The following is a 16,609-nucleotide window of genomic DNA, read 5'->3' as shown; positions in this document are numbered from 1 at the left end:
GTGGCCCGGGTTGTGGACACACAGCCCGTGGGGTGTTCTCCGAACCATCTCGGTGGAAAGCCTACTCTCTCTGGGGTGTGATGTTCTTGTGTTTGGGGAACTCGGGGAGGCTCTGCTCCCCGTCCCAGCCCCACCTGCCTGGACCCTCCTAACATACTGAGCCGAGATCTCCGGGGAGGGGTTGGCTGAGGCAGCGGGACGAGGGCAGACCCGTCCTCTCTCCTTGGCTCAGCGTCCTCTTGCGTTCCCGGACCAGGGCCTTCTGGTGCCGCTTCATGCGCTCCAACTGCTCCTCCACACTCATCTTGCCCCGCTGGTGGTCCCCTGAGTACAGGCGCTCCAAGGCACTCTTGGGTCTCTGCGGAGCAGGAGGGTGAGAGGCAGCACAGCTGGGCTGGGACCCAAAGGGCAGCCATCATTCCCAACCTCTCTCTCTCTCACACGCACATGCACGCACACAGGCATGCACGCTCTAGCTCCTCTAAGCACACTCAGGCTCTCTGGAGAGGACCCCATTCTGCAGATGCAGACACTGAGGCCCAGGTCTGTCCAGCTGGACACACATGTAGCATGTGATGGGGCCAGAACTCAGGGTACAGACTTTCTGAGTACCCTCCTCCTGTGAGCCTGAAAGGCAGGAGAGAAAGGTGAGGGGTGGTCCTCAAGAAATGGAGAGAGCCAGATGATGTCCTTCTAGGTGGGCAGTGGGAAAGGTATCACTGAGCACACGGTGACAGGGACCCTGAGCTCAGGAGGGGCTGAGGTCACCTCAGAGGCCATCCCTGGGGCTCACAGGATTGCCAGTCACCACCCACCTCAGAGCCCTTCCCTCTCAAGGCCACTCACAGGGAAGGTCACCTTGCTGCTTTCGGCATTTAGACCCCTCCGGAGCGTGACGTAGGGAGCAATGGTGGATGACTGCTGGAGCCTTGATGTGGACCCCGAGAGCCCTTAATGAGGAAAGAGAAGTGCAAATTATTTGTGATGGGGTGGACAGGCCACCAGCCCGTCCTGAACCACCTCCCACTCCTGAGAGGAGACCATGAGGACCTAGCCAACAACCCATTCTTCTTCCTCCCCAGGGCCTAGAAGAGAAAGGCCCAGTAGAGGATGAGGGGCCAACCCAGGGGTGCTCTTTGTCCCCAGTGGGGAACGACATCCCTGGAGCTCTATAGACCACCCTAGTCTTCCTTCACATGCAGAAGACCTGGGCTGCCTGGCAGGTAGAAAGGATGAAGGGGAAGGAATGCCCTTCATCCTTTCTTCCTGATGCACTCCTATGCATCCTGCATGACCCAACCTGCATGCCCTGCCTGTGTGAAGCCTTCCCAAATGCCCCAGGCAGAATTTATTATCCTCTATATCCTTCAGTATATGCATTGGTTACCGCACTGACCACAGCGCCAACACAAGTCCAACTAGCCTGCAAATTTAACAATGCCTGCCTGACCGACTGACTGAATGACTGAATGAATAAATGAAGGAAGGAAAAGCAGCAGCATCAAGTATTTATTGAGCACTTAACTATGTAACAGGCAGGCACTGTGCTACGTGTTTTATATAGATTTTGTTCCACTGGCCTGACCACGGAAGCATTACCTGACCATTGTAGAGATGCACAGTCTAAGGCTCAGAGAGGTCAAGGAACTTGTCCAAGGTCACATGGTAGGAATATCACCGACCATGTGCTTCCCATGTCTGGGTCCTATGGCTTAGAGAAATCACGTCACCCTGGCTGGCTGGTGCCACCGCCTGTGCTTTCTCCACTAACACCCATTCTGATCAGCGGTGGTCCCTGACATCTGGAAATGGGCATCACACCGACTGAGGACACCACTAGCACTTAGCACGTAGGGAAAAGAATGATCAGTACCCTGCAATGCAAAGAGAATCCTCAGCAACAAAGAACTGTCCTGCCCCAAATGCTACTGTCATTGATATACACCTCCAGGCCATAATGAATTAAGGGAACAGTGTCCCTAGGCACAGTGCCAAGGGTTGCTATGGCCCCCTTCAGCAAAGTCCAGGGCCTACACCCTTCAGGGACCAGCTCAGGGCATAGCATGCCAAGGCTATGTGTGGCGGGCTGGGAGTCCCATAACCCTGCAGGTGCCAGAACCATAGCTGTGGCTCCTTCTGCTTCTGCACCCGGCCAATGGGGAAAGCACTTGACCGCCCACCTTAGGGAGCAGACAGGAGGATCAGGTGAGGAACGGATGAAGGAGTGTGGTCAGCCTGCTCAGGGATTCCAGGACACCCAGATGCAAAAAGGTCAGACCTCCCTTTAAGGGGATTTCTGAGAAGAGGGTCTGCTATGGGGACAAAGGGGATATGGGAGAACAGTGAGGAGGCAGCCCAACTGAGATAAGTGTGTTTATTTAAAGAAAGGACTCATGGAGTCTTAGAGTGATACAGGAGAGCAAAAATCCCTCTGGAAGGCCTGAGATGGCCAAACTGATGGCAGTCACCCAACATCCCAGCCTGCAGGGTGCAGTGGCTCTGGAGCCAGAACACTGGGATTGTATTCTGGCTCCATCACTTGTTGGCTATTTGGCAAGTTAGTTAATTTCTCTGAGTCTTAGTTCTCTTATCTCTACAATGGGGATGATGATAATAGTACTTCCTTCGTAGGATTATTATAAATATTGACGAGGTGAATATAAAGAGCCTGAAACCGTGCTGGGCTTTAAAGTAATTGCTATTATCATTATTTCCAGGGGCAGATGTAATAAAAGAGGAAGAGAATCAGGATGTGGGCCAGAGGAAGGAAGGACAGGCCCTCCCTGCAGCCCAGAGTCTCCTTGACAACTGCTGCCCGTGCTGAGGCCCCAGGCTGCAGGCAGAAGCGTGTAAGGTACCCGGTGAGCGACCGGGGAGCAGTGGTATGGTAGCAGTGGGGGTTCCCAGAAAGCCTCCACGGACAGGTTTGCCTTACCTCTGCCTGGCAGTGTCTGGTACCTGCTGTCAGGGCCCACTAGTCCCAGGGAGGGCTGGGCCATGTCCCCACTGAAAGTCACCAGCTCAGGCTCACTAACGTATGACCGGAGCTCCACCTGTGGGCAGAGTCTGAGGCTGTCGTACCTGCCCAGTGTCATGCCCCCTTCCCTCCCCTCACACACAGCGGGGCAGCCCCAGGGGTCCTCCCTGCTCACCCTTGAGTCCCCATTCACACACTGCCCCTGCTCCCGGTCTCGCTTCCTCTCGTCCGACTGGCGTTTCAGACCCCTCACTGAAGTGTGCCGGATGATAGTGGCCTCCTTTGGCAGAGGTGGCACAGCCGGGGGCTGGTCCTCTGGACTGTAGAGCTCAGGGAGTGGGGGCCTGGGAGGTGCCTCGTCTTCCTGCTCAGAAAAAGAACCAGAATCAGTGCCCGGTGAGAGGGAGCTGGAGGGAAGATGCCTGGTGGCACCACTAAAGTGGTGGCCCAAAAGACTGGAGCAGGCCTGAGCGGGCCACCTCAGGCCTGCAGAGTAGGACCACTTCAGCCCAGGGATGCCAACATTTCCCCTGGATGAGCTGCAAAGAATGGGGATGCCTCTGCTCTAATTCTATTCTTCCCTTCAATTCACTCATTTTCTACTTTTCAAAGCGTTACCTATACAAAATCTGGTCTCCTGGGTCCGTGGTCTTACTCCACTTCCTTGAAGCGTTCCTTGAAGGTGGGGAGGGGGGAATAGGCTGGTAACTCTGTGCTTATCTGTATGTCTATGACAGCACACCACCACCACCGCCACCGCCACCACCTGGAGAACAAACATCTACCCCATCTACCTCTACCTCAGACCTTTATAGAGTCTGAGAACTCTATAAAAAGTTCTCAGACTGGGTGCCTGGGTGGCTCAGTTGGTTAAGAGACTGCCTTCGGCTCAGGTCATGATCCTGGAGTCCCGGGATCGAGTCCCGCATCGGGCTCCCTGCTCAGCAGGGAGTCTGCTTCTCCCTCTGACCCTCTTCCCTCTCGTGCTCTCTATCTCTCATTCTCTCTCTCCCAAATAAATAAATAAAATCTTAAAAAAAAAAAAAAAGTTCTCAGACCGAGCTGACTCATTGTCCCTGCATGGTCTCTGGATCCTTCAGCAGGTTGCGATCTGAGCAAGGACAGTCTACATGCCCTTTCTATCACAAATGTGGGTGGCTACAAAATATTTCCTCCTTCCTGATTCAGGGGCTGAATAAGCAGTCAGCAATGGGTGACTCACCACTGCCTTCCTGGCAGCCCACTCCCTGGGTAGTGATGAATAGAACTATTTTCCTTGAAACTGACCCCCGACCCCCTAATAAACATTCTCTGAGGGCTGTGGCTTCTGCGCAGACCAAGAGCCTGGCCCCTGACTGCCACGAACACCCACTCCTGGAACCAGGGACCATCCTTCCTAACCGCCCCCCCCACTTCCTTAGTTTTAATTTTGCTTTGTTTTTCAGGATTTTGGAAAGGTCAGAAAAGGGTGCTTAAGTTTGCTCTATGAAGATAGTTTATCAGCATTCTAGTAAAGTGACACAGTTCACTATTGTGTGAAAGTTAAGCCTCCTGTCCCAGATACCCACACGGTCTCTGAGCATCAGCGGCTTCCAACCCTGACAATGTCCTGGAATCACCAATTTCTAAAAGGCTCCCCAGAAAGAGAAACACAAAACATTGACACAAACACAAAACTGCCTTGGACTGAAGAAAAGATGGAGGGTGGGAAGAGACATTTTATTATATACTTTTTTGTATCTTTTGATTGTGTGCCCTTTGAGAATATTATCTAATAGAACAGTGACATTAAATTCAAGAAAATAAGCCAAATAAAAATGAAAGAACTATAGCTACATGCAACAATGTGGATAAGTCTCACAAACATAATGTTGAAGACAAGGTACAAGATACAAAAAAATACAGTACCGCGTATAGGCAAAACTCAAGTGTTTAGACACAGGTAGCAAAATAAAAAAAAAAAAAAAAGGCAAGGAAATTATCCAAAAAGTCAAGATAGTGATAATAGTTACTTCTGGCACAAAAGGACTGATGGGCCTGAGGTCTCTAGTTGTAGACAAAGTTCTATTTCTTGGTTTGGGTATTGGTATAAATGGGTGGTCTCTTTATTATTTGTTAAATTATATATTCATGTTTTATGTCAATCTCAGGATATCATTGTTTCACAAACAAAAATATAAAACAAATAAACAACAATAACAAATGGTAAACCTGGTGAAGGAAGGGAAAGAAGACCCCCCCCCACCAAGGACTCTGATGTTCAGCCAACTTGAAAAGCTCTGCCTGTGGGCCACAGAGGACTCAGCTGTGAAGAGCTTCTGTGACCATCTACTCCAAGCTGCTTGTTGTACACAAGGGGAAACTGAGGAAGTCCTTGCCCAAGGACCCAGTGAGAGAACAGGAACTGCAATCCAGGCAGCCCAGCTCCCAGGCTACCATATTTTCCCCTCTGCTCCTCATCCTGGCTAGCAGGCATTTTGCCTTAAGTCAGAAGCTGTCTGCCCTAGCCATTTCTGCTGTGTTTTACTATTTCCCACCTCCTGTTTTGTGACCTCTTAGATATAAAATTGGGAAGGAGACCTCAATGTGAAGAAATTCACAATGACTCAGTCCCAGCATCTGTCTTCCAGCTCTAGGCCCTGGGAGATGGCTGGAAGCAGGTAGACAGTGAGGACCAAGGTATGGGAACTTGCATGTTTTAGCCAGCACTGCACACCAACCCTGTCAGAGGTCCTAGGCACACCCCGTGCCCAGGCAAAGCTCCTCTAAGCCTTTGTTGGCAAAACCTGGAGGTCCCCTCTACTATAGCTTCCCTGTCACTTGGATCAGATCCCTGGTATTCTCCAGCTAAGGCTGGCCTGGCACTGGAGATGTGAACCATCACAGTACCTGACCACATCTTCTATTTTCTTAAAGTCTCCTGTGCTCCCAGACTCTGTCAAAAGCTTGGCCCTTCTCTCTGCCAGGCAAGCCAAGGTACTGGCTCAGGCAACCACAGGGGCCACAAACCTGATCTGAGGATCTGGGCTGAATGTCCAATTAGATGGTAGATGGCACAAAGAACAGGAGATGTGGATTGGATCCGCTAACATGGAGACCTTCAGTAAATGTTAATACCTTTGGGCCTCAGATCTCTTATGTGGGGGATGGGATATAGACCTTCCTGTCTATACTCCATGAGGTTATTGTGAAGATCAACTGTATCCTACAACCCAGCAGAGTGTTCAACTGCCAGTGAAGACTAAGACACTCTTGCTGAGAGGAGTCCATCACCCAGAGGTTTGAGTAACTACAGGTTTGCATGGAGTCCACGTGGGGCAACCACCTGCTGTGTGTGATATATATCACAAATTCCATCCTACTTAGCACAGTCACTTCCTCTTGCTGGGCCTCAGTTTTCCCAACTGCAAAATGGGAAGACTGGGCTAGATCCTCTCTAAGGGCCCTTCCAGTTCTGGAAGTCTAAAGCACAACGTTTGGCTCCACCACTCTTTTAACTGTTCATAGCTTGGGACTCTGGCTGGTTCTGTCTCCCCAGGTTTCCCCAAAAGCTTCTCTTCCAACAGAAGCTGACCTGAGGACAGAGAGAGACAATCATCTCCCAGGGAGAAAACAATGGCGCTCAGCTCCTGGTCATCAATACTTACAACTTTGGGCTTCGTTTTAGTTGGTGACTGAAGAGGGGATGTCACTTTCCTCAGTTGGGGTGGATGAGGTCGGTACGGCACATAGGTTTGCAGCTGGGGGAAGAGTCGAACCTCCAGAGGGGTCCTCACGGGGCTGGTGGGAGGGCTGGGTTGTGGGGGCGGCTTGCTCTCAGTAGTCGAGAGTGAAGGCACAGGCGGGTGAGGAAACAAAGGCACCGTTTTTCTCTCTAAGGGGCATGGAGGGAAACAAAGGATGGGCTGCAACAAGGACCTTCTTCCTTGGAGACAAGGTGAGTGACTTATGCCATAAAGACCTGACCTCCCCAAGGGTCAGTCCATATACGTGGGTGCTGACCTCCAATCCCCCCACCCCCAGGAAAATTGCCCACTCACCTGGAATTTTTTTTTTAAGATTTTATTTATTTATTTTACAGAGAGACATAGTAAGAGCAGGAACACAAGCAGGGGGAGTGGGAGAGGGAGAAGCAGCCTCCCCGCAAAGCAGGGAGCCCAATGCGGGGCTCGATCCCAGGACCCTGGGATCATGACCTGAGCCAAAAGCAAACGCTTAATGACTGAGCCACCCAGGCGCCCCCTCACCTGGATTTTTGACCGATTCCACCAGGATTCTAAAGTTCTCTTTATTTGCACTCAGGCCTGCAATGACATCTTCAATCCTCCAGAGATCTTTCTGTATCTGCGATTTCTCCTGAGAAAGACAAGGTGGTGGTTCATTTCCTTCTTAGCACTTCACCACAAGTTTCTCATTAGGACTTATGCTGTCATTTCAGACATAGTCCCTCACCCTAGGGCGGGGCGGGGGCAGCATCCTCTTTGGAAACTCCACCAGAGCTAGACCCATGCCTGCCTCGGAGCTTCACAGGGAAGCACACATATAGAAGATGCCCAAGATCCAGGGAAGAAATTCAGAGGAGCTTTCTCTGATTCACCTTGCCTAGTTCCCCCTAATTTAAAAAGAAACTGCCTTAAATACTGCACACTTCCACTTATAAAGTATCTACAGTAATCAAAGAGACAGAAGAGTGGTTACCAGAGGCCGGGGTAGAGATGGGAATGAGGAATACTGTTTAATGGGTACAGGGTTCCAGTTTCGCAAGATGAGGAGAGTTCTGAAAATTGGCTGCACAGTGTGAATGTACTTAACACTACTCACCTGCACATTAAAAATGACTAAGGTAATAAGCTTTATGTTATGCATATTTTATCACAATTAAAAAAAAAAAAGACTGTTTTAGGCAACCATGGCAGAAGAGAAGAGAAGGCAGAGACTAGAGGTTACACTATCCCCAGAATATAAAGAGCACCTTTGAAAAGACAAAGCTGAATCCTGGGATTTGAGGTTCATTTAAAAGCACAATGGGCAGTGAATATTTGGCAATAAAAAGAAATGAAGTATTGATACATGTTACAACATGGACCAACCTTGAAAATGTTTCTGCCTTCTGAAAGAAGCTAGACACAAAGGCCACATTTTATATGATTTCACTTATACAAAATGTCCAGAATACGTAAATCCATAGAGACACAAAGTATAACAGTGGTTGGCTAGAGCAGAGCTGGGGAGTTCAGGGATGATGAAAATGTTATAAAATTGATTGTGGTGATAGTTGCACAACTCTGAATATTCTAAAAACCACTGAAATGTAGACTTTAAAAGGGTGAATTTTATGGTATATGAATTATGTGATAAAATCATTATTTTTTTAAACGTACATGTCCACATGCACACTCTGACAAGTCACAAACGATATCAGAGAGGGGTAGGTCCTAGCAAGAGGTGAGCAGGTTTTATCACGATTAAGGGACTCTGGGCATTTTACTGAGTACAGCTGACACACGTTACATCAGTTTCAGGTGTGCAACATTGTGATTCAACTTCTCTACAGCTTACACTACGCTCACCACAAGTGTAGCTATCATCTGTCAAGATACAACACTATTACAATATTATTATATTCCCTATGCTGTGCCTTTTATTCCCACAATTTATTCATTCCATAACTGGAAGCCTGTACCTCCCACTCCTCCTCACCTGTTTTGTGCATTACCCCCAACCCCCTTCCCTCTGGCAACCATCAGTTTGTTCTCTGTGCTTACAGCTCTGATTCTTTTTTTGTTTAGTCTTGTTTTTTAGATTCCACATGACTGAAATCATGTGGCATTTGTCTTTCTCAGTCTGACTTATTTCACTTAGCATAATACCCTCTAGGTCCATCCATGTTCTTGCAAATGGCATGAGCTATCTTTTTTATAACCGTATAACATTCCATTGTGTGTGTGTGTGTGTGTGTATATAATACATCTTCTTTAGAAATCTGTCTAGCAATGGACATTTAGGTTGCTTCCGTATCTTGGCTATTGTAAATATGCTTCAATAAACATAGGGGTGCATATATCTTTTCAAATTAGTGTTTTCATTTCCTTTGCCTAAAAACCCAGTAGAGGAATTGTTGGATCATATGGCATTTCTAATTTTTTTTGAGGAACCTCCATGCTGTTTTCCCGAGTAGCTGCACCAATTTACACTCCTCCCAGATAGTACATGAGGGTCCTCCTTCTCCACATCTTCAGCAACATTTATTTCTTGTCTTTCTGATTTTAGTCATTCCGACAGGTATAAGGTGATCTCATTGTGGTTCTGATTTGCATTTCCCTGATGATGACTGATGTTGAGCATTTTTTCATGTGTCTGTTGGCCATCTGTGTATCTTTGGAAAAATGCCTATTAGGGTCCTCTGCCCATTTTTAAATGTTTTTTTGTTCTCTGGGTTGTTTTTTGTTTGTTTTTTTGGTGTTGACTTGTATAAGTCCTTTATATATTTTGGATATTACCCTGTGGATACCTTTTAATAGAGTTGTTTAAACATCAAATATTCTTTTAATTTTTAAAATTATTGTGGGAGAAGTTAGCCTTGATCACTCCCCATGGACTTAAAAACAAAGGTTTCACACCCCCTCTCCTCTCAAGGCACCCAGCCACCCTCAAGTGGAAGAATTCTTACATGTGTGATACTTAGGGACTTTCCTGATTCTACAAGTGGACTATGTGCCCTTGGTATATCTCCACAGGCCTGCATTTCAGACACAGAACTATAACTTATATATGTTATAGTCCCAAGCTATGAACAGTTAAAGAGTGGTGGAGCCAAATGTTGTACTTTAGACTTCCAGAACTGGAAGGGCCCTTAGAGAGGATCTAGACCAGTCTTCCCATTTTAATGATTCACAGTTTCTTTTTTTTTTAAATTAGCATATAATGTATTATTTGTTTCAGAGGTAGAGGTCTGTGATTCATCAGTCTTACACAAGTCATAGCGCTCACCATAGCACATACCCCCCAAGTGTCCATCCCCCACCATCCCCCCTCCAACAACCCTGTTTGTTCCCTGAGATTAAGAGTCTCTTAATATTTCTCTCCCTCTCTGGTTTCATCTTGTTTCATTTTTTCCTCCTTTCCCCTGTGACCCAGGTTCTTAGCACATGGATGGTGAGTGAAAAAAGGCCCGATCATAGCAGGAGGGGAAGAATGAAGGGGGGGAAATCAGAGGAGGAGATGAACCATGAGAGACTATGGACTCTGAAAAACAAACTGAAGGTTGTAGAGGGGAGGGGGTGGGAGAATGGGTTAGCCTGGTGGTGGGTTTTGGGGAGGGCACGTTCTGTGTGGAGCACTGGGTGTTATATGCAAACAATGAATCATGGAACACTACATCAAAAACTAGTGATGTAATGTACGGTGATTAACATAACAATAAAAATTTTAAAAAAACTAGTGATGTAATGTATGGTGATTAAAATAACATAAAAAAAAAAGCCCAATCACATAAAATTCCCTGATCAAATGTTGTCCAACAGCTGAGACAACAGATGTCTGAAGCCTCCCTCCTAAGGGAGCTCACATTCTCATACTCTCTCCACCCTTCCAACACTAATGCACATCCTCAGGGCTGATAAATAAGGAACGGGCTTGATGCTCAGCTCCACACCAAGCACGACAGACATAGTATTGAACCCCGAGTGTGTGTGTGTGTGTGTGTGTGTGTGTGTGTGTGTGTGTGCGCGCGCACTACCAGGATTATCTCAGGAGCAGAGGTCCCCAAGTAGAGTGCTGGGAACAGGTAAAGGAGGAGCGTTAGATTAAAATCAACTCTCTCCCCTCTCCTCTGGAAGTCTACCTGGCATATTTTTACCTGTTAGTTTGCAGTTCTGCCCCCATTTAGCCTTTCTGTCACCCCCACATGTAAGAGAAGAGCAAGGGCAAGCAAAAGCCAGAGAACCTCTAAGGTTCTCCAAGGACGATGGAATTTCAGAACTTAATAACAAGGTGAAGAAAGTTTTTAGGAAGCAGGGGGTGGTGTTTCATCCCTGGATCCTCACACCATGCTGGGCAGAAAGGCTCCTGTGGACTGCATTCAGCAAACGCCTGAACTTGTTCAGAAGCAGGGACACATACAGGTAGCCTCACTATCACTGCCTCTCACAGTTGCTTCAATGTTCTTTTATTCTCTGGCTTCCCTGTGCAGGGAGTCACAAGGATCTTTATAAATAAAGCCACTCATTTTTACTGAAAAGCCTGTGAATTTTCTCACAGCCAAACCTGGCTAAAGGGAGGCAGGTTCCAAGCCCCTTCCTGAGAATGTGTATATGGGGCTGCACACATATCTCCACTGTTCATGATTTATTCAGGACTCTAACAGCTTGCCTGGCCTAGAATTACACCAAAGAAGTTAGCACAAAGCCTGTCCAAAGAAGGGCTTTATGAGCTTCCCAGATCCTTGTGGCAATCGGGGAAAGTATGAGCAACGCCACCAGGCTAGGTGGAAGTCAAGTTACAGAGGCCACGTTTCAAACTAGCCTATCTCTTCATAACTTACTTACGTGGTTAAGTTCTTCAGGGAGTCCATGACGAGACTTGTACATTGTGCCCATTTGTTTTCCAGGGCAGAGAAAGGGATTCTCGGACTGTGGTATGTTAAGTCACCACGAAATAAGGCATGGTAGAAACACCAAATGGCCAATGACCACATAAAAAGATGTTTAACCTACTAGTAATTAAATAAATGCAAATTAAAACAAGATGTCCTTTCTCAGCCAGCAGACTGGCAAAGACTAAAAAGACTGATAACATCAAGTACTGAAGAGGATGTGGATAAACAGGCTCAGCTCCCTCATTCACTGCGAATGGGAGGGCAAATTAGTGCAGCCTTTTAGAGGGTGATTGGCCAGCATCCACCAACATTTAAGATGTACACTCATTTCAATTTAGCAAGTCCACCCTAGGAGCGCATCTTCGATAAATGCTTATAAATGAGTTTGAAAGGGCAGTTAGATAGATGCTCACTGTGGTACCATTTATAAAAGCAAAACTCTGCAAATAACTTAAATGCCCATCAGAAAAGAATGGCTAAAGTATGGAATATTGAGACTACGAAATACTATGCAGCAGCTAGGAACTAATTTCCTTTACTTTGCACAGCTTTCTGAGATTATGGAAATCTTACAATCTGTGCTGTTCAATACAGTAGCCACTAGACACATGTGGCTACTGAGCACTTGAAATGATTCTAGTGTAACTGAGGAATCTATTTTTAATTTTAGTTAATTTCAATTAATTTATGTGTACACTTAAATAGCTACTTTATCAGGCAACATAAACTTGGGGGTATCTTTCCTGGAGAGATTTCCACACATGAGGTTATGGCAAAAAAGCAAGTTACTGAACAATGTGTAAGTATGATTCCTCTTTAAGTAAATCCAACTCCCATCTCCAAATAAATTATATGACTCTATATGGATGGGCATATGTTTGAAAACTCACAGAAGATGGTACGGAAGGCGATACCACATAGTGATGGCACAGATTACATACAGGGAAGGTGATGGGAAAGGGAAGGGAGGCAGGGAAGCTTTTATTTCATTTTTTGCTTTTGCTTCTTATTGTTTGGCCTTTTTGGAGAGATGCATTCATGTGTTATTTTTATAGTTATAGAAACACAAGGAATGAAAAGCTAAAAAAAGAAAACACTGCTAAAATTAATTAAAGAAGATCCAAGAGGATAAGTATAATGGGATAGAACAGTTTAAGGAACCAGTAACTAGAAATAATCATTTGAAAGACACTGTCAACAATATTCACCTAGTATTTTCAAGCCACTATGCCAAGTGCTGGGGTACCAAATAAGAACAGGAAAATGTTAGCTTGGATACAGGGAAATTATGGAGGGGGGCGGGAAACAGCAGCAGCAGGAGATGGACAACTTCTGGGGGACCTAGCAGACCAGCCCTGAGCTACAGGCAAGCATCTTTTCCACATGGCCTTAGACCCAGGCTTTCTGGTAATCAGCTCCCAATGCTGAGTGGAGGGACAGCAGGCTTTTCCCAGGCCACACACCTAATCCCCCTCCTGAATTCCTTCAATCTTTGGGCAGGCTGATATCCAGAGTCAATATATTCATGAAATCACTTGAAGGAAGAGCCTGGGCTAGCACTAGTTCACAGATTAGCAAACTTAGCAACAAAATTGGCCTAGCATGGTGCCTCAGGCATATGAAGTCTCCATTAATGCTTGCTGATTTCAAATACATTGGATTTATGTCAGAGAAAATATGATAGAGCTGAAGCTGGGTTCAAAAGCAGGTTATTTTCCATTTTTAAAAATTTGAGGGTGGGGCAGAAGCCTGATCAGGCACCACAATGGGGAAACACTGGGTAGCTGCAGGACCCAACTGGGGAGAACAAAAACCACACAGGGCCTTTCTTCTCTCACCTTTGGGGGCAGAGGCAGCCATCATCGGAATGGCCTGGTTTGTAAGGGCAGAGGAGCCAGGGCTCTAAGCTTAGCTGCCTTTCCTGAGTGGGGCAGTGGCCACAGCGCTGGGTATCTCCCAGCATGGCTCCAGAAATGCAAGTGACCACCTGGAGACCAGAGGCACCAAGATGGACCTGGATTCACACTACCTCCTCAGGTGAAGGACTGATAACATCTACCTTCAGGAATCAGAGGGAGGAAGGAAGGGAGGAAGGAAGGAAGGAATTGGGGGTTCCTGCTGCTGTCTAAGTGAGTAGCGCCAAGATGGGGCAGAGAATCACAGGAACATAGATCATTCTCAAGTCTCTGTAAGGTTCTCAAGTTTGGTATTTCTTTCCTCCCAGGGCTGTTTCCCCAAATGATCAGTAGTAAAACCCTTACAAAAACCCAAGAACTTGTCCTCGGGAGGAGAGAGGTAGGGGTTGCTGAGTTTTCTCATCACAGCTTGGCAGGGATCCCTGAGTGAGAGCTTGGGGGGCAAGCAAGCTGAGTCCCAGAAGAAGAAGAAAAGGCCCCTGGAGAGGGCTCACAGCCCCACAGGTGAAGGCTCTCAGAAGGAACAGAGCTCAGAAGGGATGAGGAGCCCTTGGTTCACCTGGAAAAAAAAGGCTCTTCTGTGTTGCTCTTGCAGGGTCTGCTTCAGCTGCTCCACATCACTCTCTAACTTCAGGTATTCATTCCATGCATTTTCCATCTCCTGTTGGCCAAGGAAATGCTCCTGAGTTTTGGTTATCCCCTGCCTCCCAGACGGCCCCATGAGCACCTGTGCTCTTGACCACTGCTGCCCCAGCCATGGTAAGAGGGAAGGGGAGCCCAGCAGGTCTCAGGCAGGCCTAGGAGGAGAGAGACAGGGCTTGTCTTCTCATTCCTGCTCTGACCCTGGCCACCTGAACTGTCCCCTCTCCCACCACGGGAGACACTTTGGTCCCCAGACCCGCCAGAAAGGGCCTGTACCACATCAGATGGACAAATACAAAAGTAGAAATTCTGATGTCTTAGAATTAACTGCACACAGATCAGGGAAATCTGGTCCCTTGGGTGTCACTGTAGCCATACAGCAGTCACTGATGGAAAGCATCTTGAGGTACCAGCAGAGACAGACATGTGAGCCCCAGACAAGCTGAACTACCATCAGGAGGCAACCTGGAGAAGTTCTGCTACTCCAAGATTCGTCCCTGGCCACCAACTCAACTACAGCTTGTGAGATAGGAGAAGCAGCCCCCTGCCCAGCCCCCTGCCCAGTTGGGGGTGGGAGATGGGGGCAGGGGAGTGTCTGCCACCCTCCACACCCTCTACACACAGTGGACTCTCTGGAGATCTCTGCCCGGATGTGGACAAGGTCCTCCTGCAGCAACCTCTGCTGGTGAGCAATCTTCTCCAGGTGCGGGGGCTGGTCTCGGTACTGCTCCATCTGTCTGTGCAATACCTCCAACACAGACTCCAGCTGGTCCTGCACCGGGCAAGGGCCAAAGAACAACAGGATAGCAGGACAGCCCCTGGAGGCCTCCCCATCCCATGCCAGGAACTAAACAAACCTGCTGGGTCTAACTGAGGCTGAAGGGCCCACTGCCCAGCTGGGGCCTCTGATTCCAGCTCTAACTCTGCCCACTGGGTGGCCTCCTGGGACAAGTCACCTAACAGCTCTGTGCCTCAGTTTTCTCATCTATAAAGTGGGTATAAGGTCATCCACTCTTTATGTGATAAGCGATGTATGAGGATACATCAAAGACTAGATGGAAAATTCTCTTTTCTTGGGGAAAAGGGCATGTTATGAATCTCCAGCACCACAAGTATAATACCTTATTAAAATTCAAAAAAAAATCACACTAAGTATCCAAGAAACCAAACATGGGCCCCTGGCCTGTTCCTCCCCTCCAATCCAGACTCGCTTCCTCTGTAGCCCAGATCCTAGGAGGAAAGGAGCTTATTAGGAAATGACAGCCTCTGTCTTGTTACAAGCGTGGCCACTTTCTCCAAGGCAGCCCCCTTCCATGGAGTTCAAGGGCTTGGGGTCATCACATATAAGCCAGCAGAGCCCTCCTCTCCCAGGTTGACCTCACGAGGTCTCCAAGGAGAGGTAGGCCAGAACAGAAATAAGGTGGAGGAGGGGTAGGTGGCACTTGGAATAAGCAGGCTGAAGTCTCCCCATAAAATTTCCTCCAGGTTTAGGCAGAAATGCCCCTGGAAGTGAACACATTGTTCTGAATAAACTAATACCTGCTCTGGATAAATGAATACCTGTGACATGAGAGTCCAATCTATATCTGAGGAAAGACAGCATGACAAAACCCCCCTCCACTCAGCTCAAGATTATGCAAAACTGATGCATACTTTGTTCTCCTTGAGGGCTCGGATCTTGTCTTCCAAGTCCTGGAGGATCCTGTCTTGTTCACAGAAGATGCTCAGTTTGACCTGTGAGCAAGAACAGGTTGGAGAGGGCCTGGGATGATGAGAAAAGGGCACAACCTTGAAGCGTGATCAGAAAGCCTTTGGCTACGGAACCATCCAAGCCCTGCCTGAAGCTGCCTGCCTTAGGTCTGGTGGCAGCAGGCAGCCGGGGGGTGGGGAGGGTCAGCCTGTCGCCCTGCTCACTCACGTCAATGTCACTCTCCGCGATCTTCACTGGCTTCAGACTTCGATCCTTGACAAGGTCCCGGCCTGTCATCTGGGAGGTGAACAATTTAAAGGAGATTAACCATGAGGTTCAGGATTAGATCTCGAGGAGAGTTAGCCCCACGATGGACGAGTGTGGAAGTCTTGGCGGGTAGGGTCACGGTATGAAATGGGCAAAAACTCAGGCGAGGCCTGATTTTTATGCCTACTTCATTTTAGGGAAAAACCAAAACCTTTTTGTGATCCAAGAAGCACTTGTAAATTTCTCAAATTTAAAGAAAAAGTAGACATTGACTGTAGAAGCTTAATTTGCCCAAAATGAGTTCAGTATGAATCCTGGAAGATTTAAAAGACAGAGTTTTGCTACCGAACCTGGGGTCAAACCCAAGTTACAGAAGTCTATGACCCCCAGCCCAGGGCAGGGAGGCGACCAGGAGGAACCAATGAGTATCTGGGGCATCGCCAAGCCTTAGTTTAAGGAAGCCCCTGAGCTGCTTACCTCCCCACGAACAAGGTCAGCCTTTCTCACTCTACATCATTTGG

The 16,609-nt window shown here is 47.7% G+C and overlaps 1 protein-coding gene across 5 annotated transcripts in view; it reads right to left on the bottom strand.

Annotated features, from left to right (window-relative positions):
- PLEKHA7 (pleckstrin homology domain containing A7) overlaps positions 1 to 16,609 on the bottom strand; it is a 210,928-nt gene that overhangs the window by 9,939 nt on the left and 184,380 nt on the right. For 3 of the 5 annotated variants that reach the window (XM_088017608.1, XM_028116939.1, XM_088017609.1), the window contains 10 exons: positions 16,050 to 16,118; positions 15,785 to 15,865; positions 14,754 to 14,903; positions 14,049 to 14,150; positions 7,225 to 7,333; positions 6,625 to 6,851; positions 3,153 to 3,341; positions 2,936 to 3,053; positions 847 to 950; positions 158 to 358 (listed from right to left, as the gene is read on the bottom strand). In XM_088017608.1, the coding sequence (XP_087873734.1) occupies positions 158 to 358; positions 847 to 950; positions 2,936 to 3,053; positions 3,153 to 3,341; positions 6,625 to 6,851; positions 7,225 to 7,333; positions 14,049 to 14,150; positions 14,754 to 14,903; positions 15,785 to 15,865; positions 16,050 to 16,118 (1,350 nt within the window). Of the gene's footprint in view, positions 1 to 157; positions 359 to 846; positions 951 to 2,935; positions 3,054 to 3,152; positions 3,345 to 6,624; positions 6,852 to 7,224; positions 7,334 to 14,048; positions 14,151 to 14,753; positions 14,904 to 15,784; positions 15,866 to 16,049; positions 16,119 to 16,609 lie in introns of all 5 variants that reach the window. The other 2 variants (XM_088017607.1, XM_028116940.2) reach the window with 1 other exon arrangement.

The sequence above is a fragment of the Eumetopias jubatus genome, unplaced genomic scaffold (assembly GCF_037043125.1).
Source record: "Eumetopias jubatus isolate StellerSeaLion01/CBP00866 unplaced genomic scaffold, mEumJub1_p1.0 scaffold_13, whole genome shotgun sequence".
Classification (NCBI taxonomy): Eukaryota; Metazoa; Chordata; class Mammalia; order Carnivora; family Otariidae; genus Eumetopias; species Eumetopias jubatus.
This window is presented reverse-complemented; position numbering and strand designations above follow the sequence as displayed.